Consider the following 24,886-nt stretch of genomic DNA (forward strand, 5'->3'; position numbering starts at 1 on the left):
CCTGGAATATTTACACACATTTTTCAGGAGCATGGAACTATGCTCAGAAGAAATGGCTGAATATATTTCTCCCACCTCCCATTTGCCTGTGAAAGGTAGCCCCAAAATGTTTTGATTGTAGATTTGTGCCTTGGGCTAAATGCAGTGACCGAAAACCATGCATGCAAAGGTAATCGTACCAAGATTCCCCTCCAGCAGGCTTCCTTTGCATGATCACTCATATAACTAGTTGTACGACCAAATTCACAATCAGCACATGACCAGTGATGCAGAAGAGAGCCTATTCCACATGCTTTTCTATGATCACGCAAGTGAACAGAATTCTGTCCACATTCTTCCTCTACTAGCACCCTGGGATGTTCTTAATCCTTCCTCTCCAAATCTCTGACCTTCAGATATTTGCTCTGGAAAAAAAACCCTCTCAGTCCTCCAGAGCAGTGGTCCCCAACCCTGGGCCTCCAGATGTTCTTGGACTACAACTCCCAGAAGCCTTCACCACCACCTCTGCTGGCCAGGATTTCTGGGAGTTAAAGTCCAAGAACATCTGAAGGCCCAAGGTTGGGGACCACTGCTCCAAAGCAGATTTTGAGGGAGTGCAAGGGAAAGGGGAGAGATACTCTTGCTGCAGAGGGGAGAGGGAATCTCCCTCTTTCAATTCCATTAATGAAGACATTCAGTTAATGGAATGATGTTGGATGGTGAAGAAGAAGATTCTGTATTTGGATGATCTACATAGGAGAGCACCAAAACACAGGAGAGAGAAACTCCATTACCACAGCAGCAGTTCCAACAAAATAGGAGTTATCTGGTAGCATTCCTGTGTTCACAGAAGCTGCTAAAGAATTACTTGAGTTCCTTCCTCCAACACTTTCATACAGTACTAATCGCCCAAATATAATGCAAGACTTGGCCCTAATGCATCTATGAGGTCCTTTAGAATTAAGTATTAGATTAGCATAGCCATAAAGAATAGTCTTAAAAGCCACTACTTTACAATACCCACAATCAAGATATGATGCGTCTATGGACATATTTGCTGTTCCAATCTTGTTTTTCTTTTTGAAAATAATACCTTATTGAACTCAGTGGTAACATAAAAAAAACAGGATAACACCTTTTCCAACTTTATACTTGAGATATCTAATCTGCTATGTGACAGGGAAGGTTAAAATACTGAAAACTATTTTGTCATGCTACATATACCCCTTATCACAGAGAAGGCCAAAGCACTAATCTCCATTATTCCACTTAAGTTTGGACCCATACCATTGTTGTAATGGTTTGCCCTGAACCATTCATGGAATCACAGGAAGATTCTTTCAACTTGCCATGACACAGTGCTAAAATGTCCTTCTAATTATGGACTAGCATAATAATTTGCTGATGCAATCAGTCCTATGGAACAGAACAGGTATTTGATCATGACTTTTATAGACAATCTGTCAACATATGGAAATATTGATATGAACCCCACCCACAAACACAGAATTTAAAACAGTAAAACCAAAGATGACAGGATTCATAATTAAACCCGTATACAGACTTCAGCATTTTTGTCAACCTTTAAGCAATTGTGTTCACAATTAAATAGTTGCTGGCTGCTTGCACAATGACTACAAGTCACAAACTTTCAACTCCTAAGACAGACCTGAATCCCAGTTTGATCCATAAATCAGAATCAATGTAAACAAATTCAAGCTCATTTGCATGGTAACATAAAACCATTCCCTGAAAGTGAATCTCATAATTAAAAATGAATCCATGTGCATGGAATTTAAGTTCAGAATGTTAGTCCTGCTAACTGATCCCCTAAATACTACGTGCCAACTAGTCACATCTGGCAGTCATGCCCCATTTCATTAAAAAGATCAGTTTATGTCCATATTCAGTATACACAATATAGATAACAAACAACATGCACCGTAAGCAGAACATGAACACACACCAATCACCATACCATCAGCAATTGCATCTAATTCAGTCTAACAATCTTGTAGCACATAATTTTTTTGCATGTTCACACAACACTCTAACTCGTAAATATTTTAGACTTGCTTACTGAATGTCAAAATGCTAATAAAAGGACAAAAAAATTACAGCACCATCCCATTACAATTACCATAACGAGCCAGAATCTGTGCTTTTGAAGTATCATGTTTTTGAACTACTTGATCTTTGCAATTTACACAAGTTTGCTACAGAGAGCCCCCCACTAATTATTCATAGGATATGATACAGAATGGGAGTCTGGGTAAAAAATGGATCCTAGGAAACATGTTCAATCATTTCTTTGGTTTTTTAGTTTACTTCAAAAGATGCCAGTTTCTGCAAAGTAAATTTTTTTGCCAATAGTATAGAACAACATGAAAACTCGCAGCTATATGAAAAGAGATTGCAATTAACATATAAAGGTAGTTTAGTCATACCTTGTTATGTGTCTGCGTCTGTCCAACCAATATAAGGATATTCGATGAGATAATAGACAGACAGAAATTAATTAAAATTATTGACCTCTCAGATCTGATGTACCTGTCCAAGTGAACATAATATAAGAGAAGTTTTTTTAATGCAATACAGACAATACTGTACATTCTTAATAAAAGTAACTATGAATATTGACAATTCTTTAACCATTTAAAAGCATTGTTAAAATATAAGGGCCTTCTGTCAGAGATCTAGAGTGCACATATAAAATCAAAACTCATATATCTTTTGAGCCGACAACTATTAACAATCGTATTGCACAATGAAAAATAAGTAACACATGCTCTATAAAGCTGTAAAAATGCCAGAACAGTACTGTCTCGTGTATTTGCTTTGAGATTAGTAGTCCTTGATTAGTAATACCTGGTATCGCTCTGAACTTAGGACTCTGAACTATAAATTTCAAGAGTTATGTAGCTACTTTTGTAGCCACCCAGAGACCTTTGGGTAGAGTGGGAGGCATATAAATTAAATAAATAAATAAAATAAATACTCATAACCGGCTGCAAATTCACTGGGAACTGGTTTTGAAGAAGTTGTGCTGAAATGACTGGTAGTGACTACTCTTAGATTCCATTCAGTTCATTGATGTACACACTGCAGTATTTCTGGGAGTGTTATGTTAAGTTTAAATAGAAATGGATTCTTCAAACTTGAAAGCAGATATCCTCAGCCTGGGTTTAACCCACTAAATCAGGTTTCCTCAGCTTGATGTCTTGGTTTTAGACACCAAGTTATAGAAATCTTCTCCATAGTCATGCTGATAAGACCTGATAAGAGTGCTAGCGCGAAATATCTAAACAGGCACTATGTTGGTGATGAGTACATTACGTCATATTGATGCTACAATATATTTTCAAAATAATTTGTTTATAGACAATGTGTGACTCTCCAGATGTTGCTGGACTACATTCCCATAATTTCCCCCACTAGTTATGTTAAGCCAAGTCTGATGAAAGCTGCAGTCCAACATCATCTGGAGGTACAATAAAATGGAAGTATGTGTCTCTCTCTTATTTGATATGGAGAATAATTTCTATAATTCACAACTATTTCACAGATCTTTTGGGCAAGGGTATAAGGGTCATTTTGGCCCACTGTTTCTAAAGACTTGTGAGAATTTGGGGGTAATTAGAAATTCAGATAATGTGCTGGCAGACGTTGCTTTGGCATTTTGGTTTAGATGCTACAGTTTCCACAGCTAGACAAAAGGAAATAGATTAGAAGAACTTGCACAAAAGTTGATGTATTTGAATCAATTGCTTCTCTTGAAAACAAGTGATGCCCTATTTTCACCAATTCCTCTCTCCCTCCTTTCTACTTTTGTCTGCACATTTCATCCCACGTTGTTCTGGAAGATATCCAGAATCCTATGGGCTTTGGTGAGAAGGAAGGAAGGAAAAATTCAGTGGCAAAAGTAGATTTCTACTCATGCAAATTTTGAACTGAGCAGCTTGTTCCAAAATGGTCCTAAGGGTTCAGAGTATGAACAGCTATCTACTACACATCAGAAAATGAGAATACACCTTTCTGTTTTAGATTAGGGGGGGAATGGCCCTTGCAACTGTTGCACACATTTCAGGGACTTCTGAAATGTGTATCCCTCTGCCTCTTGATACAAATGGTCTGTCTGTTTAGGTGTGTTTATCCTAGTGCCAAAATACAAAAATGTCACACTAATCTTGGATTGTGGTCACTCTTAGTTCTGCACTGAGAGAGCTCTTCTGGCATGCAGCATGCTGAAGAACTGAGTGCAAATGGACTTTAGGACTTCAGTGAATCATGAAGTGGCTATGTGATATATTTATATCACTATGCTAGGAGGCTGATTACCACACTGCCAACTCAACCAATAATCTCAGGCTCACAGCTATGCCAAGAAAACTCATTGGCAAGAAAGCCAATGCTAAAGGTGCTTTTGGTTAATATTGGAGAAGAAATAAGAGTTCCCATGAGAATAGTTTTGGCATGGTACTAAATCAGTGTTACTGGACCTAGGCAAGACTCCCTCCAAGAGTCCCCATGCACCATACTGGCTGCCACCCTGCCCCCCTGCTGCTGCTTTCTTTTCCATTCTCCCTGGTGACCTCCCAGCTTTCCAAGCAGTGGTGGGTACCAGGCATAGGTCTCCTTCTCACTGTATTTATCACTTTTAGAGGTGCTGAGGGTTGCTGAGTAGGTTGTCCAGCAAGAAACTGGTCTCCAGAGCAATGTTATTCACGTCCTAAAAATCCTTCTGCATCAGGCTATGGTCATGCTACCTTCTCAGGTCTGCCTATGTGAGTGCCATAAATGTGAAGCTTTTACTGCTGGGTGGTCAAACATTATTGTAGTAACTGATCATCTATGGAAGGGTTAGCTTGCAGGACAAAATACACTTCCATCTCATTGGTCACTGTCCAGAAAACAAAGTGGTAATAGAGACAATCATCTTTCCTTTCCCGTATTAAAGACAATTCACTGTCCATAGAATTTTCCCTTTGACAATCAAACAATTCATGTTTTGCTCATTTCCTTTCATAGTTCATATTTGTGCACTACTAATACACAGTGGGGGTGCATCTAACATTTTTTTAAATTACAGCTGAGGGAAACATTCATGGCAGGAGACACCACCAAGTTTACTGTTTAGGACGGTAACAGTGCTAAGCAACCTTAGTGTTATATCTCATCAATTGCTGTAAAGTAATCCCACAATGCACCTGGACAGTTCTGCTATATAATAAGTCATTGGGATGGAGATCCATTAGCCTGTTCCCCCTTCCCCATTCTTTCATCATTATACTTTTCCTGTCCATTTAGCTTAAAAATGTGATAATGTGCTATCGTATACTCATTGCTTTACATGTGCAGCCTTGTTAATTTCTTTGCCATGAACCAAAAGTCAGTACTGATTAATCATAGATTAGCATGCTGTGTTCTTTTTCTTCAGAATGTTTTCTGATTTCAAGAACCATCTACTTATTCATATGTCACAGGAAGTGGGGAGTTATAATCAAATTCTCCCACCCACCTCTAGTCACTAACCAATGCACTTTGCCCACCTTCCTCCAGTCACTAACTTACAGACCAGCTACATGGTCAATTTTTTCCCCACACATTGATCATTTAGGATACATTTGCTTGAATGTCTTTCATGAAAGGGTATGTTCAGAAATACAGCTGATGTGTGGAAATCACCATGAGGAGCCACATTTTGTATGGGCCATTCTCTGTGCTAATGTGACCCTGGCAACACTCAATGAGCAGCAACTCACTGGGCCAATGAATTAATGGGGACAAAGATCAGGTTAGAGGGGAGGGTGAAGGACTTGGGATAGTTGTCACTCAACTCCTTCTTTTAGAGGACATTTCCTGCTTAGATCTATGACTTCCACAATAAAAGCAGTCACTCTGACCTAGTGCTTTCTATGTGCTCTGATGTATAGTCAGAATTTTTACAAGCAGGGCCTTTTTAACTGATAGTTAAATCCTTGGACATTTCTCTAGAGATATGAAAGGGGGAAACCTTTAAAGTAGGTGGAGCTTTAAATAGGCTTCACAACCTCGGTACTGATAACAACTGGTTGGCAGGGACAGATATCATATATCATTAGTGCCAAAGAGAAGCAGGAGGAAAGGGCATATGTTCAATATTAGGCTGTGTGAAAACAGGAACTCACTGTCTGATCAGAAATATTTGTGTATATCAATATGTGATTAACTCTTCTGTAAGATAAATTTTCTTAAATTTAAATACATTTAAAAGAAGCTTTAATATCCCTTCCCCACTCCAAATCACTGTGCATGTTGTCAACAACACATATTAATTACATACCTCCATAGTGCTGCATAGACAACTGCTAGGGTGATCAAAGCCAAACATGAAAGACCACTGCCTACTATAAGGGTTACTGAGGGAGCACCAGATGATTCCATGATCTGTGGGTCATAACAAATATCTATCAGACAAAACCATATTTCAATGATAAAGCACAAAATAACTACTGTACTACATACAGGGTGAGATGCAAATTTAACTTGAAAAATAGCCATTTCAATTCAATGGTTGATATCCTGTAAGTTGTACTATAGTAGGCCCACTTAATCATTGGGAGAGTTCATGATTCAGTTCCTCCATCAGTTCCATTGATTCAAATGGGCCTACTCCAGTTGTGATTTACTTTTATGTAGTAAGTCACCACTGGAGTAGGCCCATTTCAATCAGTGGAACTTATGGCAAGAGGTGATGCACCAAATTCCCAGTAATTCAGCGGACCTAATCTAGTGTCACTTACCATGCTAAGCAACAGGATTTCAGTCATTGATATTAGCAACCAGCATTTACTTTCCCCTAGTTCAGCCATAGCTCAAGACCCTAATGTTGTTGACACCTTAGTACTTACAGAATACGAAGCAGCCTCACAAAGTTGTTCCACCCAAACAAAAAGAAAAAAGAAAAAGTTGTAGCGAAGTCAATAGCTTAAGGGGAGTGCTTAACATTTTTGGACATTAAGGATCTCTAGCTTTAAATATATATATTGAAATGCATTTTCCCAGTAATAATATTTGGAAAATAACATGAGAAACAATTATGTTTGCATATTCTGACAAATTGAATGTGCTCTAATTTCTTATCCCAATCTCAAACTCAAACTTTCTGACTTTACTACAACTTTTCCTCACCACCAGCATGAATTCTTCTTCTCTCAGTAAATTAAAACAAAAATGCCAACTAAAATTTTGGCTGGAATCCAAAATCCATACATTATTTGTAAGATCAGACCTCTAAAACAAGAACATATCTAAAGTTTAATATGTTTAGAATGACCTTGAGGCATGCAAGTCTTCTCTTCTGCTAAGAAATACATCCCCAGTCACCAAATACCCTTTTTATGCAATCACACATATTTTTCACCAGCTAGTTTTTCTGTTCCAAATGTACCTAGTACTGGCTAATGATAAAAAACAATAATAACAAAACAATTAGACCTACAAGTTTGTAATGATCTGTGCTGCCTGATTTAATAGTATGATGTTGAAAAGCTCCAAGGCTCTAGTGTAAATTAGATTTAATCAAAATATGATTTGTCATCCAGGCAAGCTAAATTTACTATATCTTAGTCTTGATTTTAAGTTTTATTGCAGCCAAACATATGTAGTTCATTTATGTGAGGATCTTTGACCATACACTTTCCCTTAGAGCTTCACAGGTGCTTTGAAAACCATTTTTAAACATAGGTAGTTAAAAGAAACACCAGTACATCATAGGCAATAATGCTTTTAGTTACTAGACTACACATATTCCTTCATTTGTGCATATTAGAGTTTCTTACAAGATGTCAATAGACAGCATAATTCCCTGTGCTGAAAATGCCCAATGCAGGACTGCAATCTGTTCAACAAGAGTAGCCTGGTTCTTCATTCTAGTAGCAATTTTTTTAAAAAATTAAGGCTTCCACATTCCTCTTTAAAAAACAAAAATAGAAAACAAAAAAACCACATACCCCACTCTGTACGTAATCCATAACAATACAGTAGCTAAGTTTTCCCTGTGAAAACTGGGGTAGCTTGAGATCTCATACTACCTAGTGCTTAGTTATATGGCAAAATCTGTAGTTCATTTCCATAAACTAACAGCTACTTATACCAAACAGAAGAGCCAGTCTCTTCTCAGCCTGGAAGGCTGACATAGTTCCTTAATGCACAGAATTAAAATATCCCTGGAGTCAATGTTGAACACATTTACTGTATACTAAATACACACACACACACACATATATATCTCAAGCACAACCGTTGCATTAAAGTCAGGGTTTTTTTTTTTTTAACACTCCCCCTCCTTTGTTACTTACTATTTCTCTAGGTTGCTGAGCCAAAATGGCGAAGGTAGAGAGACGATCACATAAGCATTTCGTATGGGATGCATCGGTAAGCACAGTTTTACATCCCTGGGTAGACCAGGTTCCCAAAGAGTCGTTCCTGCAAGAAGAGAAAGGGAGGGAAGGAGATAGAGAGAGGGGGAGGGAAAGGGAAAGGGAAGGAGAGAGAGAGGAAGGGAAGGAGGGGGAAAAAAGATCGAGGTAATTACGGCTGAGGGTCAATTCCGTGAAGAGAAAATGCAGTTTAATTGAGAGCAGACTCTAGTGTGGTTCCCGGACAGAAGAGATCTACTTGTTGTTGAATAGGACTTAATTTAGATGCATCTCCAGCTGTACAGTAATGCGGGAGGTGAGGGGGGGGGGAGAGGTTGAGAGAGCGAGCGAGCCACGGGGCGAGGGCGGGAGACTGAAGGCAAGCCGGCAGCCCCGCCGGGCGCAGAGAGCTGTCCAGAGCTTTTGGTGCTGAAACCACGCGCAGCGCCCAGGAGGAGCTCCCTTCGCCGGCCAGAGGAGAGCGGAAGCCTTCCCCGCTGCTGCCCGCAGCTTCCGAATCGCTCCGATTACTGCAAAAACTCGTCGCGGGGGGTGGGGAGTTAAACAAAAGACCCTTGTGGCTCCCCCCTCCTCCTTTTCTTTTAATGCCAGCTCTGCCTGAGCCTGGCTCCACGGCGATGCGAGGCTATTACCTCTCGCTTTTGCCTTCTATTCTGTGCTCGTGTGTGCGTGTGCGTATGTGTGCGCGCGCGTGTAATTTGAATGCAGATGGCTCCCTGATTAACACTAGCTCGATCGGCCAGTTTCTGGTCCCTTTCCCCCCCCTGGCTAGGCTGTTGGTGTTATTGTTGTCGGTGTGCTTATTTGGGTGTTCTTATCGATTTTAATGCAGCCTGGAAATGGGCAGCGGCCGGCGGAATTCTCCTCTAACTCCTTCCCTTGCTGCTCGGGCTCCAGCGGGGGAGGGGAGGGGGTTGGCAGGCCAACACATCATCCGACAGACACCAGTTCGCCCTCCAGACATCACTTTGTCCGACTTGCCCTCCCTCCCTCCTTTCGGTCCCTTTCCTTTCGAAGCCCTGTGTGGGTGGAGGTGGTTCGGAGCACGAAGGGATTATTTGCTGGGGCTTTTCCTCCTCCCCCGCTAACCCCTTGGGTTGAAACACACGCCCGGGCGCCTCCCCACCCACGCCTGCACAGACACAAGCACACCCACCCCACTACCCCTGATTGGATCAGCCGTTTAAAAAGTACAAAAGCTTCTTCCCCAATCCTCCCCAGCAGCAGCAGAAAATGGTCTCAACCCACGTTTTCCTTGTGCGGAGAAAGAGAGCAAGGCGGGAGGGGGAGGGGCATTGGGCAGAGGGTTGGAGGAAGGGGGGCCACGTTCTTGTGTGTCATGTGAATCAAACGGGATGAGGAGCCCCTCCTCGAGCAGAGAATCGCTCCCTTTCATCGACCTCAAGCCAGCATCGGCTGTAGGCTGTCATGGTTTGCCAGTTAGGAGGGATCGGGGCTTGGCTTCTCCTTTGCATGCCTTCACGCAACCTGGCCCGCCTCCCTAACGCTCACCCAGCCCCTCTTCCCAAACCATGCTGCCTATGCAGGGCTCCTTGGATCCCTGAAGCTGGCCCTTGGCGCTGATGTCAGAAAAAGCAAGGGCAACCCATTTCACACAGGCGCCCCTCGCCCACCTAGACGCTCTCACGCCCACACAAGGCACTTGCAAATACTGTAAAGGGAAAGAAAGGAAGCCTGGCGACAAGCCGCTTCACCTTCAAAATCCCACCTGCTCCCACCTCCTCTTGGATCACCTTTTGGGCGACCCATTGCCCACCCCGGTTCTCAGCGCCGGCTGTCAAAAGGACGAGACTCCCGCACTGGCCGTTCACGCTTCCAAGCAGTGGAAACGCCAACCCAAAGCACCTCCCGCCACTTGTCTTTCAGCCCCCCCCCCGCCCCGGGCCACTATACAAGCTTTCGAAGCCGATTCATCAACAAAGCCGAAGACGCTGGGTCGGACAAGCGCCTCCCCTCCAGCACAACCGACGGGGACGTTGGACACGATCTGTTTTAGGAATCCACCCCCAAAAGTGCACAAGTGGCAAGCTAAAGAGCTGGCGAGGGGCGGGGGGGGAGCGGCATTTTAAAAAATCAGAAGAAGGAGGGCTTGTGTGCCTCCTCGATGGGGAGAGACTTTGGAAAGTATCTCCTTCTGATTAACCTCACGCTCTCATTTGATTCACTCTCGTGCATCCTTAGCTCGTTGTGGCACCCCCTTCAAGCCCAAATGAAACACATTCATCAGAGGTGATGAAATATTAAAGCAGACGGGAGCTTAAGGGAAACTGACGCGGCTGAACACACACACACACACACACACACACACACACACACACACACACACACACACACACACACACACACACACACACACACACACACACACACACAGAGAGAGAGAGAGAGAGAGAGAGAGAGAGAGAGAGAGAGAGAGAGAGAGAGGAAGAGGAAGAGGAAGGCTCCGGTATTATCCTGTCTGGGGAAGGAAGGTACTGGGCAGACGCCTGAGAGAGTGGGCTAGTGGGAGAAATGGATTAGTGCCAGAGTCCAGGGGTGGCTTACATGTCTTGCCACCCTATCTCAACTCTACATCCCATTCATTCCAAACTTATATCACTTGTATACAAGACCTGACTGAATTGTGCCCTACAGGCTGTACAATGCAGGAGGAAGGATCCTGTAAAAGACTGAGGTTGTTGGGCTTTCTACCTGGGAACACAGTTGTCACGTACAAACTGGATCATAAACCCAGGGAACTTCAATGATGCCATGACATCAACCACAAGGCCAAAAGCCCCCTGTGGCCTATACAAAGTTTTGTCATCATAGCTTGAGTTGTTTTGTTTCATGCACTCTCCTGTGCTGCCTTGGATCGGACTTCTGCCATTCTTTTTGCAGAATTCACTTGCAAAATGTCTGAAGAGAGCCTTTCCCTGGAAAAAGAATAACTCATATGTTCCTTTTGTTGGCAGGGCTTTCTCTGCAAAACTCATTCTCCTGTAGTTGGCTCCTATGTAAACATCTTGATCGCAACCTTAATTGCATCCTCCTCTGCTGCAATATTTTTTCTCCATACAGTAAGAGTGCAAGATTTTTTAAAATTAGTCTGAAAGAGAATTTGCATATGTGTAAGTCTGGGTGAGGTTTTTTTGTGCAGAATTGTGCAAGTTTTAAAATAACCATAACTGTTGTATGTTTACTTCATTGGCTTAAAAAAAAATTAAAGGATTAAAAAGGCTGCTTACATTTTTGTTCACAACCAGATTGCCTTTTGTGCATGCTCTGTCTGTGTGCTTTGTTTGTGCTTAGTTTCAAAAACGTAAAAGACACTAAGAATACTTTATGCAAACTGCATACATCATAACAGAAAAAGCACACTTCAGTTCTTGCTCTTGTGCTGGAGTTGACACCTCTCATGGTGGTTGGAGAATCTGTGACAGGCTGACTCACACTGCAGTGAGATTTCTTCCCTTCCCTTCTTCTATGCCTCATATACATATCTCACATTAGATTAGAATATCATGTGAAAACTTCCCCTGTCAGCACCAGTGGCCTTGATGGAGGTGTGCCAGTTGCACGGAAAATAGCTATGCCATGTGATCAAGGCAACCGATCTGGCAAGCAGCTTTGCATATTTCTAATAAAGCCTGGGAGGGTGCCATGGGGAAGTGGTCTCACAGCACCAACAAGGCAGGAGGGGTGTATTAATATTGAGGTCTGATTCATTCAGGACTTCTTTGGGTCAGATTTTAGAGTGCCCACAAATAACTCAATCACTTCTGTTGAAGAATAGCATTCTGTCAAGTTGAATACCGTGATGCTAAAAAGATCTAGTAAATAACCAATAGAAAGAGATCTTAACAATTCATTCTCAAGGAGCTGGGAGAGCACCCAACTTTGGGTGCCAGGTTTCTGAGCATCTTTGTCTCCTCCTAGTCTCTAGTGTGGGGCTATGTAAGAGTTAACTAACTTGGATTTTTCCAGCTTCTCTCAAATGACTGCAGATACTGATGAGCAGCAGGGGCAAGGAGCTTGCCAAGAGAAGTCACCTCCCGCTGCCTAGCACCTGGGAAGAGGTCTCTTCCCAGGGAGTTAGCATAAACATTGTTATCACTGTGAGACAACGTAGAGAAGCCAAGCTAGGGGAAAATTCATGAAAGCTGGCACTCGCTTACATTTTGGGCTAATCGTGTCTGCTTGTCTGTGTCACACTCACTGCACAGTTATATACTTCTATTATGGCTGCAGCATGTATAATGTGATTAGTTCATATGCTGACTCTTTCAGCAACATTTTCTGGTATGACTCCCAGTACAAAAGGTATCAGGCACATTAGACCTATGCAAGCTTAAATGCCAAGCTAGTACCATTTGTTGTATTCCATATGAAGAATAAGGTATGAGGAAACTCTGTATTAGAAATGGAAGTGATACACTTCTCGCTTGTATGAAGTACAAATGAAAGCAAATATTATTTGTGTAGCATCAGTAATGAGATATGATATATAAGGGAGGGAGAAGTGGGTCAGTATTACAGTTAGCAAAGACAGAGAAACTTGCCCAAGTCCACCTATTAGGTTCATAGCCAGACTGAACTATGGACAGAGTTCATCCATCTGTCCATCTATCCATCCGTCCGTCCATCCATGCATTCCACATCTCCTCATGAAAAGTGGAGAACAGGATTCTCAAACGGCCATGCAGCCCAGTAAGCTGGTAGAAAAATTTCCAAAACAGCATCCTAATAGATAACCATGTGCTAAAAGCAAAGTGTGGGAGAGGAAGATGATTACTGTAAAATAATAAAATAAAATAATAAGGAGATGGGGAAGAGTTTGTGTGTCACATTCTTTTCCTGTTGTAGGAATACTAAAATCACATCCATTTCATCTATCGCTGCTGCGGCATTGTGGAGGTCCAGATAAAATGGACATAGGGTGCACAGTGACAACACTTGGAAGACTGTGCCTTTCCTACTGCCTGAGTTTTGGCCTTCATAAGCCATCATTTTATCCTCGGAAATATAAGAGTGAAAATGGCCAGGCTTAGGGTTTAGGCCACAGTTATCCAAAACACACTGGAAATACAGGGCACTTCTGGCGACTGGAAGCACCCACTGAATTAAAGAGCTGCTTTCCTTGATCACTACAATAACCAAAAAGGAGGGGGGGGGAGGGAAATGAATGAATAGATAAAAGCTTGACTCCAGTTGCTCCTCCTCCACATGTATATGGAGAGCCAATGATCCCACCCACCCCAACTGCAGTTACTTCAATTGTACCACATATTCTGTGGTTCCCCCAAGTTTTGAGGAAGTGCTGGCTGCCAGCTGCAGCTAATGGGAGAAAACAGAACCCAGCTTAAGAACAATACGATTCTCATTTTTTAAACCTCCTTCGTAAAACACTTTACTACTATGTTTTCCTTATTTATAGACATGTGCCCTATCTTCAGACAAATTTGTAAAGACAAACTGAATAAGAGGTACGTGTGCACTATGGGATGGTGCAAGGAGCCCAGGGGCATTAGCAGGGCAGAGTGGCTCACCCACAGATCCCTTGTGTTAAACACAGCATTCATACGTAACAATTAGCAGTGAGGAAGGTAGAAGAAAAGTCAAGAAGACGAGGCAAGGTATACCCTTCATTGTAAAAATGAAACCTCTTCATCTTTCCAGTTGCAAACTTACTGATTAAATCATCAAAATCTTGTTGCCGGTTTGGGACCTCAATATCTGGCAGATCGTCTTCTCCCACCCAGATCTACCCGAATCACCCGACATAGCCAGCAGGGACGGCTGAGGGGTCTGACGCCTAGGGAGGCCCAGAAGGAAAAAACGAGAAACCGGGCCTTCTCAGTGGTGGCCCCTCGGCTGTGGAACACCCTCCCTACTGAAATTCGGCTGGCACCCTCGCTGGGCATTTTTAAAAGCCAACTGAAAACTTGGCTGTTCAAGCAGGCCTTCCCTCCAGTCAATTAAGTGATGCTTATTTTTTATTTCTTTCCTTTTAACTTGTGCCATCTTGGGACTCTTTACTTTAAATTGATTGTTAAAATTGTAAGTTCTTTGATTTTATATTTCTCTGTTTTTATATATGTAAATTGTGTACATTTTAAATTGTTTCTATTTCTATGTTGTGAGCCGCCCAAAGTAGACCATGTCTAGATGGGCGGCATATAAATGCAATAAATAAATAAATAAATAAATAAATAAATAAATAAATAAATAAATAAATAAATAAATAAATAAATAAATAAATAAATAAATAAATAAATAAATAAATAAATAAATAAATAAATAAATAAACTGCCACTACACAACCATGTTCAGACACAGGGAACAGGACAGGAGGGAACAGGGAGAAGAGACACATAGTGTCAAGAAGAGCAGGCTCCCTATGTTGCCCTTTTAAGAAGGAATCAATGAAAACTCGGCCCATTGCCTTTTTAAAGATCCTCACTGACTCACTCCCCAATGGGTTCCTTTGGAAGCCACTTCGAACTTTCTTTTGAAGTTGGAAAAAAAGAAGGGAGAAAATACAAATAAAAGCAAAGCAGAGACCTCGGATTTTCAGCTCCTGCTGCCCTAGTCAGGAGTCCTTCTGTCCCACCTGAACCATTCAGTCTATGATCTGTCCTTGCTATTTGCATTTCCCCATTTGCAGGAATGAAAAACCAGAAATGCACAAATACTGTCATGAACCCAAGCAAGAATCAGGTTGGAGGATCTCTAAGAGGGCACTGGGAGAGCCAGTCCTGATCAGTGCCACTTTGATTCAAGTACGGAATCAATCAAGTCGGAATGCCTGATGTTAGGAATGACATGGATATGAATCATCTATATCACAGTCATATTTAAACATGTGCATGAACAAAGTCTTCTTTAGACCTTCACATACTCAATGTGAAATTCTGAAGAGAGTTTCTAATACCCATGAATGGGATTAGTGGCCTCATGCAGGGAATGGCAGGGTTCTTGAGATCCTGCAGAACCTTCTCAATACATTCAACAAAACACTTTCAGAAACGTTTTTCAGATTTTCAAGCCAAATGCATGAATGTCTAAAGAGGAAGCTGGTGATATGAGGGTGTTGCGACTTGGCTTGCCTGTGTGTCCCCCCCCCCCCCAATTTTTTTCCCCTCATAATTGTCTGAACAGGGCTATTCTCAACTGTCTTATTTTGAAAAAAGAAACTTTGCATTTGGAGATGTTACAGAGAACAACAACCTTTGTCTAAATGAAAAAAGATGCAAAAAGCAATTATACGGAAACATTAGATAACATTTAGGAGGTTAGATAACCATACGTACAAGACAAAAATCAAAACAGCATAATGACACAATGGGTTAATCTTAATTATCACAGCCTCATTTTTCACAAAATCTATTACGTAATGGAAAATATACTTGAGTATTGAGAAAAAAATTAAAAGAATACAACAAGAAAGATGCTGATTAGGTTAAGGGCACTATCTATTCCAACATCAGGTTCTCCTAGAAAACATCACTGATGTGAACATGAATCAGGTCAGAGTGTCACCTGAAGGCACAGTGTATGTCAGCGATAAACTGTGTGCCCTTTAAAAAAAATTATTTTGGGAGGGGGCATGGAGTGCATCAGGGACCTGCAGACATCCCCAATTGTGACCTTTCTTATAGGGGAATTCTTTCACCTCTCTGATTGTTTTGCTCACTCTTTTCCTGGAATGCTGGCAAGTCTTTGGGTTTGAGTCACAGTCCTGAATCCAAACTGCTACCAAGTCCTGAGTCCCAAGCCCCAAGTCTGAGTCCCTATTAAAAGCAAGCTTTTCCCCACAGACAAAAAAGGGAGGGGTGGGCGGGTTCCAAGTCATGAGTCCAAGTCATTGGGGGGGGAAACAGTTGAGTCCACATCAAGTCACTGGTGCAAATTCAATCCAACATGACAGTGAGTCCCATGACTCGAATCCCCATTCCTGCCCTCTTCTGCATGTTTCCCAACTTAAAAACATCCTTTTCCAGCTTGGTTGACCAAAATCGTCTATAACATTCTGAGTATGGTTGTACCACCAATTTGTATAAAGACAGTATGATGAAAGCAGTTTTAGCTTATTGGGTCTATGGCCACACAATAAAAGAAAGATTTCTTTTCTAAGTATGGCAAAACAGAATCTTCCTCTTTTGCAGAAGTCATACATTGCGTCCACATGTTTGTTAAGCCATCCACCACAATCCTGAAATACTTTGCTGGTGATTGCCAGCTGGGATCTCACCAGTGTGTATGAGAGTGACAGATCTCTTTTGTAATGGTTATATTCTATACTTTTCATGATGAACTGTTGACAACTGTGAATAAACAAATATTATACAACCTGTTTCATGCATCAATTAAGAAAAGAAAATATGCATCTGGAGCTGTCAAAATGTTTGATTCTGTTCAAATGCATCTTGTTCATTCTATCCTGTTCATTTTTCCATCTTCATGTTAGAACTGATCTAATGTTAGGATGATTTTACAAAGCATGTGCTTTAAGAAACCACCATCATCATGATTCAGGCAGCTGTCTTTGGAAGGTACAGATAGATGCTTAAATGTCACTCCATGCAATCTTGACCTCTGTTTCTCTTTGAGTCAACATAATGCAATGCCTTACCGAAACACCTGGGATACAAAGTTAAGTATGGGATGTGATCCCTGCAGTCTCTTGCCAGAAACCGGGGGGGGGGGGGAGATATCCTTCTTTTCTTCTGGCAGCAAGATTTCTCTGCCCTTTTTTTTAAAAAAATGAGAAATCCTGTGAGATTTTTTGAATATTCCATGGTCTTTTTTTCTGCAAGAAACACAAATCTGTGCAGAATTAATCAATGCTTGTGCAGAATGGCATCTTTCTGAGTTACTGAGCTTCAGAATTTGGCAGTTTTTTTTAATGCGGAAAAATAGGCAAAAAACAAAAAGTAAATTAATTCTCTCTCTCTCTCTCTCTCTCTCTCTCTCTCTCTCTCTCTCTCTCTCTCTCTCTCTTGGCTGAAAAATCCTGCTGGTGCAGGGGGAAGTTCTGGCAAGAAGTCTCAGGATGGTGGTACATGGAATACCGCTAAGTGCCAGCATTTTTTAGAAGTTCTTTCCACATCCCCGGACTGAAACCTGATCCAATATATGTGTCATGGCATATTCATCCAATGGAATCATGGAATCTTAGGGAAATATATTCTGCATGGTAGGTGCTATTCTCAAGGAATTTCACATCAGAGAAGCGTAATTCCAGCATTCCTTGGGGAAAGATATGAATTATAAACAGCAAACCTTTACAGGTTTCTTGTACATAATTTACTATACTAAGAGTTCTATGACAATATTTAACTATTGTAATGCAACTATATATTGTTGTTTTCATTGTTGTTCTTGTTAATAATCTCATTTGTTGCCCCTCTTTTCTCCACAAGTCAGCCAATTTGCATAAATATTCCATTCTTTTCTTTACATCAAATTTAATCCAAAAGTAATAGAAAATTAAAAGAAATATAATCAAGAGAACATTTCTTGGATCAGCAGTAGGTCAACTGGGCGAGCACACTGTACTTGTTTACCAATAAAATACAGTAAATATTCAGAGGGATATTGGAATTAATTCTTTAAAGATTCTTATTTGGGGGAGCCAAGGGAAGGAATTTTTTGTCAGCTTATACGATAAACAAGTATTAGGTTTCCACAAAAGTGTCTCTTTTCCTGGCCCTCAAAGAACTCCCCAATTTCTCTGCCAGTGCTAGCCTTCACACTGGAAACTATCAATTTCTGTAATTAAAAAACCTTAAGCAGACTTCCAGCTCATAGCTATTTCTGGCTGGTCAGCTGAAGACAGTAAGGAGATAAGGATTTTATTATTCAAATATTTGTTATTAGCTTTGAAAATGGATTGCAGGAGCAGTGACTGAGTCTTTCGTTGCTTAGCCAAGAGAACATTGAGGCAGTGAAGCCACTTATGAAGCAAGAATCTTTTCTATCAGGAAGGAAGGAAGGAAGGAAGGAAGGAAGGAAGGAAGGAAGGAAGGAAGGAAGGAAGGAAGGAAGGAAGGAAGGAAGGAAGGAAGGAAGGAAGGAAGGAAGGAAGGAAGGAAGGAAGGAAGGAAGGAAGGAAGGAAGGAAGGAAGGAAGGAAGGAAGGAAGGAAGGAAGGAAGGAAGGAAGGAAGGAAGGAAGGAAGGAAGGAAGGAAGGAAGGAAGGAAGGAAGGAAGGAAGGAAGGAAGGAAGGAAGGAAGGAAGGAAGGAAGGAAGGAAGGAAGGAAGGAAGGAAGGAAGGAAGGAAGGAAGGAAGGAAGGACTATTAAATTGAGTCAGTCAAAGTGACATGTAAAGCCAGCAATGGACAATGCAAAGATTCATCCTGGGATGAGGTAGTTTGGACTCAAATTCCAAATTCCATCCCATTGGCCATCAGTTTTTTCGAAAGGCATTCTTCTACTCCTTTTTTCCCCTCTCCGCCCTCCTCCTCTTTTACACTGACTCTGTAACAGTATGTTGTGCCCAACAGCTAATGAAAGATAGATTAAGGACGCCTGATCTTTGGTGGTACTGAATAGATTTATGCACATCTGTATCTAATACAGTATATTCTTTACCCTATCCCCTCACATGGATTTTCTTGAAAAAATATCTTTCCACAAAGTGGAGGATGTTTCAGGCAGGCCTTGTTGAGTTTTAAACTTTCTTCTTTTTTGTTGAAGCTTTGCTGGTGTTTATGGTTTTCAATGGCTTCCCTGTGCAATCTAACATAATGATTGTTGGTTTTGTCCAGTACTTCAGTATTTTGAAATAGAATTTCATGTCCAGGTTGTTTTAGGGTATGTTCAACAAAAAAGAAGAAAGTTTAAAACTCAACAAGGCTTGGCTCCCAGCACTGAAAAATACAGCCTGCAAAAGGTCAATGAACTCTACCAAGCCACAAGGACCAGGGATCATTGCACACAAAAGACCAGGTAACAACACCCATCAATCACAGTGGCAGATAATTTCTCCCCCTTATCACAACAATACATTCACAACAAAAACATGCTGATCACCATAATCACCCAATCTCCTGAAAAGGATAAAAGCTGTTCCTACAGCTATAAATACTCAACTATCCAACAAACTGCAACAGAGCACGGACAGAGTTCCTACTCCTGTCCTCTGAAGATGCCGGCCACAAAGACTGACAAAACATCAGGAAGAACAACTTTCAGAACACGGCCAAAGAGCCCAAAAAACCCACAACAACCAGCAACTATTTTCTTTCAGTGCTCCCAGCTGGAGACACCAACTAAGACAAGATGGGCAGAACTGCTGTCCTGGAGGAGTTCCTATTGTAAGATTATGGGGATCAACATGCCACAGCATTGCACAGTATCAAAGAGAACGAACTGGCTGTGGTGCATACAAGAAAACTCAGAGCACGGTCCCAAGGGTGAAAAAACAACAACACAGCCCCACAGTTAAATTGATTTAGTTGTTATTTAAACTGAACTATAGTATCTTGTGCACAATACATACTAGTGAAATCAATTCATTTGGGCTTCAAATATAGTTTTCAACTAACCAGCAGAGGCTTTTTAAAATAACTCACTTGTAAGGCGATTCCAATCAATTCGTTTTGGCGGGTGTGGACACTGCTTTCAATGTACTTCATGTCCCTGTTTCATGTCAGTCGCATTGCCACTGCAACTTCTACTCCCATTTTAAAAATAGTACTGCTTTATGATGCATCAGTTACTGTCTTTTGATGTTCTTGGCTGAAGGGAGCCATTGATTTATTGCTGTATCACTTATTTTTTTTAAAAAAATTAAAAAGGCAAATGGTAATGTAAAACAGGCTCCTAAAGAAAGGAAATAAGTAAACTTCATCGGTGTAGATGCCAAAAACTGGTTGAAAACACCAGAAATAAATTGGTTTCCATTCAGTGAATGTGAACATGGTGACCAATGTAAATACCATGTGACTTGAACCCGATTTTAAATAAGCCTGAACAGGAATGGATTCAAATTGCCACTGGGAACATGACCTCACTCCGTGCTTCAGATACAAGCCTCTGTTTCACCTTTGTGTTGACCAACTTTGCTTACTTATTTGGACTTCAGGCTTAGCCCTCCTGGTGCCGGATGATTGCAGGCTCATGGGTATGGTAAACCTGCTGAAGGTCAAAAGAGATATGCAAGATATGGAACCTATCTAGGAAACATGGTTCAGCATTTTGGATAGCTTTGATAAAGCCTGGACTAAAGCCCAGAGCAGATTCACTGCTCCCTGAAAACTGGAGTCATTCTCCTCCACTCTTCAGCTCTGGAACCCCTTTTCAAATTCCTGAATACACAAAGAGAAATATCAGTACAAAATAATTTATTGATAGACAAGAATAGTACTACTTTTCGCAAGCATTCTTTCTCCTGTTGTCCTAAGGAGTTATTCAATTAAAAATTGGCATCTGCTCATGTTGGGCTTCTGCCTAGACAAAATTTACAGATGTTTCAGCTAAATTTATTTGGCCGAATTGACCAGTTTGAGAATGGAAGATTGCAGTTCTCAGCCAGGACAGACATGTGTCGTCTTCTGCCCTAGGCTAAGCTAACACAATGCTATGCTCAGATGGGGAGACCTCAATAAATGCCTACCCAGATTTCATTAATTTTACTTCTTTGACAGATATATGCACACAGTCACACATATATAAGATTTCAGTGGCTCAAGGCCACAGGAAGCTGAGCTGCTTTTATGATTAGAAAGAAGCCAAAGAAGTGTGGATTGAATATGACATTGTTTAGAAACCTAGATTCTGAAAAGGAAGCAGAGAGCCTTGTGAAACATCACCTTTTGACCAAAAGAAAGAAAGAAAGAAAGAAAAGAAAAGAAAGAAAGGAAAAGAAAAAACATAAAGGATGCACCATCAAAGTGAAGCCAAGGGCCATTTCCAGATTTGCTAGCACAGCTAAAGAGGCTAATTTGCATTTTTAAAATATCAGTGTAGTGATTATGTACTGTAATGTTGCTGCAACCTTTTTGTAAATAGTAATATTTCAAATTGAAAAATTCAGTTAACTAAAAAGAAAATCTTGAAACACCCATCTTTAGCTCATCTTTTTATGGCAGGTGGTCCTCAGGTGTTCTGGTGACTCTTCAAATTGTGGCAAAATTAATTCCAAGTCCCCCAAAGAGCACATGGGATTTGCCTGTTTTGTTTTGTTTTTGAAAAATTAGGGTGCATGGTGGGACTTGTGCGGTAAGAGTACTGGGAATGCAAAATGGCTTTGGGAGCATTTGCAGCTCATGGGCCTCATGTTGCCCACCATGTACTAGAACAATGAGATTTCAATTCTTTAAATTGCCTAACAGTCAACAATGCCCCCCCCCCACTGCAGACTAAAAGAACCAGAAAAATCTGCAGTAGCTGAACATGCCCTGAAACAAACTGGACATGAAATTCTATTTCAAAATACTGAAATACTGGACAACACCAGCAATCATTATGTCAGACTGCACAGGGAAGCCATTGAAATCCACAAGCACAAGGACAGTTTCACCAAAAAAGAGGAAAGTATGAAGCTCAACAAAACTCGGCTCCCAGCTATCAAACATACTAAGTGCAAAAGGTCAACGAACTCTACTCACCCACAAGGACAGGGGATCACTACACACAAAAGACCAGCTAATGACACCCATCAACCACAGGAACAGATAATCTCTTCCCCTTAGCACAACAATACACCCACAATACACACTAATCACCCATCCACAGGAAAAGACAAAAGCCTATCTCACAGCCATAAATACTGCACTTCCAAGCCAACTACACCAGAGCACAGGTTGCTGTCCTCTGAAGAAGCCGTCCACAGAGACTGGCGAAACGTCGGGAAGAACAACCTTCAAAACACGGCCAAAGAGCCTGAAAAACCCAGAACAACCATTAGATCCCGGCCGTGAAAGCCTTCGCGATTATAATGCCCCCCTCTATTCATAGTTGAATATTTTTCCTGCTACAGGAAGATATATCATCATCCTAAGTGCAGAGCTGGAAAGGACCCTATGGATCAAAGAGTCCAGCCCCTGTCAAGGAAGCACAGTGGGGAACCAAACTCCCAACCTCTACCTAAACCATTGAGCTATCTTAGCTTTTTAATGAACCTCAGGTGCCTTTCAGCATGGTCAGATTTTTGCACTATGAATGCTTAGTTTCTTCTCATTTGTTGCACAGTTCCAGTGTCTTCCTGGAAGTTTTGCCACTCTTTGGAGAACATTCCAGCATCACACGATGAATAACAACCCTATCTGGAAAAATGAGATTTCTCATTTTCTCTCTTATTTCTGACCAGTAATAAGCTAATCTTATTACTGGTCAATTTACCAACAGTTAGATAAAGAAATCATTTTTATTTTGTCCCCCGAACTCTAGCCTAGTACTCCCTCGTTGTGCTGAGCCTGCACTTGGAATAATAATCTCACACATTTGTGGCAGACATTTTTCATTGAAATGAGACCTGGTGCACTAAAGTGTTGCCTCTGAGCACCATTTGGTGCTGTCATCTTTGTCTAGAGCATAGAGATGACAGCACCAAAACTGATCTCTTGATAATGGCCAGACCATATTTGGGCACATTTCCCTTATTCTGTAGCATAAATTCTTTTGCAGGTAGGATGACATAGCATACCTATGCATGATTCTTACATCTTGCTGAAATATATGGTGGAAATATCATATTTACTGCAGCACTATTTTGTGTAATTAAACTAATGATTACCAGGAATGTGCTAGGGTTTTTTTGTTTATAAAAAATATTAATGGAGCAATGTATTTATCACATAATGTACAACAATTATTGTTTTATTCTTCTCTGATGAATCCTTGCCAACGGGGTGGGGTGGTGGTAGGATTTTTTCTTTATTACGAAGTGGACCAGTATTCCCTTACTCCTACTGGTGACTCCTGATTCCAGTTACTAATTAACTGAGTAATTGCACACAGGTGTGCTTACAGACTATAAAGCCTATTGTTATATGTGTTATGGGCTTACTCTAGCAATGCAGGATGGTGGAAACAGATTCCATTGTTGTTGACTGTTATGCAAATCTATGCATAGTAAGACTGATCACAGAGCATATAATCCTTTTGATCCTTTAAAATATTTTAATCCCCCAGAACCCTGTTCTGGTGCAGCATCAGTACTGTCCATATGCATATACCACAATGTAATGTACATTGGTTATCATTGTAACCAATGGGCCCAAGTTTTGGCCATTTGACAGATACAGGTGGTGTTCTTATTAAACAAAAGAGGGCTCAGACAAAAGAACAATGTGCTAATTTTGTTTTTGCCATTGGTGTACTTTTCTTTTATTCCAGCCAATGCCATGTATTGGAGTCACATATCAGAATGATTCTCTAACGCCTTCAGAAAGGAAGCAACCTTTCTTGCTCTCCATTCAAGTATTTGCCTATGCAACTGGCCAGGATGTACCTACAGCATCACTTCTTTCATCTCTTCTTCTCTTCAAGTACTCCACACAGGCTGAAACCATAAGCAGAAAACTAGCACTATAACCAGTTCCGCAGTTCTAAGATGATGACGACGATTAGCCTCATGAAATTGATAAATTCAATGTGAGAGGGCCACCCCTGGGACCTTGGGCAGGCCATTTGCCCTCCCCCAATAGCATTTTGTGAGCTAGGGGAAGCTGTCAGCTCTCAGGCACCTGGAAAACACAGGGAAGGGAGGAGAGGTGTCCACTGAAACGCCTGCTGATAGGAGGCATCTGAGAAAGATGGAGGGAGGAGTGTCTGGGGGAGTAAAGGAGGAGGAAGAGGAGGTGTCTGGGGCTTTGGGAGGTGCAGCCGCCAAGGCTGAGACCTTGGGTGAGGTGGAAACATGGGGAAAAAGATGTTGAGAGCTGGAACCCCCTGTTTTGTGCCTCTGGAAAGATCCAGTGCAGCTGGGAGAAGGATCTCTGTCAGGAAACTCCCAAGAAAGTACCAGTTTGTCTTACCTGCTCCAGAGAGACCACCACCACCTGCAAGTCCCTGGTGTTGGCTCATCATCCTAGAACTGCAGAGCACAGTGGGGAACTGAACTCCCAACCTCTGGCTCCTCTGGCAGAACTCTAAACCACTGAGCTATCCAGTAGTTCTGGATTGACTCAATAAAGGTAGCTTGGCCTTGATTTTGCAAAAACTGGATAGGACTGTTAATGATAGTACTTTTCGGAAGTTATTGATTCAAACCATTGTCATATGTTGGAATGACTTGAAGGCCTGTAACAGCATCAATTTATACTATGGCTTTTATAAATCCACTCATAAATTTAGGAGCATTTGAGATCTGAGGTGGTTTCCCTGTAAATTTCTGTCATTTCCCTCATCTGTTTATAGTCTTTAGTCAAGTGCTGCTTTACTAATGCGCTTATTGCCAGAGAATTAAAATAGAAAGGTCAAAAAGTCTTCCTGGAAATTAAAAATTGAGAGTTTGCCAATGGTTGGTGAAAGACT

General features: G+C 41.4%; 1 protein-coding gene across 5 annotated transcripts in view; it reads right to left on the minus strand.

Annotated features, from left to right (window-relative positions):
• Positions 1-24,886, minus strand: part of ADGRB3 (adhesion G protein-coupled receptor B3) — a 585,030-nt gene that overhangs the window by 124,647 nt on the left and 435,497 nt on the right. For all 5 annotated transcript variants that reach the window (XM_078386075.1, XM_073000099.2, XM_078386069.1 and 2 more), the window contains 3 exons: positions 8,319-8,445; positions 6,302-6,405; positions 2,427-2,529 (listed from right to left, as the gene is read on the minus strand). In XM_078386075.1, the coding sequence (XP_078242201.1) occupies positions 2,427-2,529; positions 6,302-6,405; positions 8,319-8,445 (334 nt within the window). The remainder of the gene's footprint in view (positions 1-2,426; positions 2,530-6,301; positions 6,406-8,318; positions 8,446-24,886) is intronic.

The sequence above is a fragment of the Pogona vitticeps genome, chromosome 1, assembly GCF_051106095.1.
Source record: "Pogona vitticeps strain Pit_001003342236 chromosome 1, PviZW2.1, whole genome shotgun sequence".
Taxonomy (NCBI): Eukaryota; Metazoa; Chordata; class Lepidosauria; order Squamata; family Agamidae; genus Pogona; species Pogona vitticeps.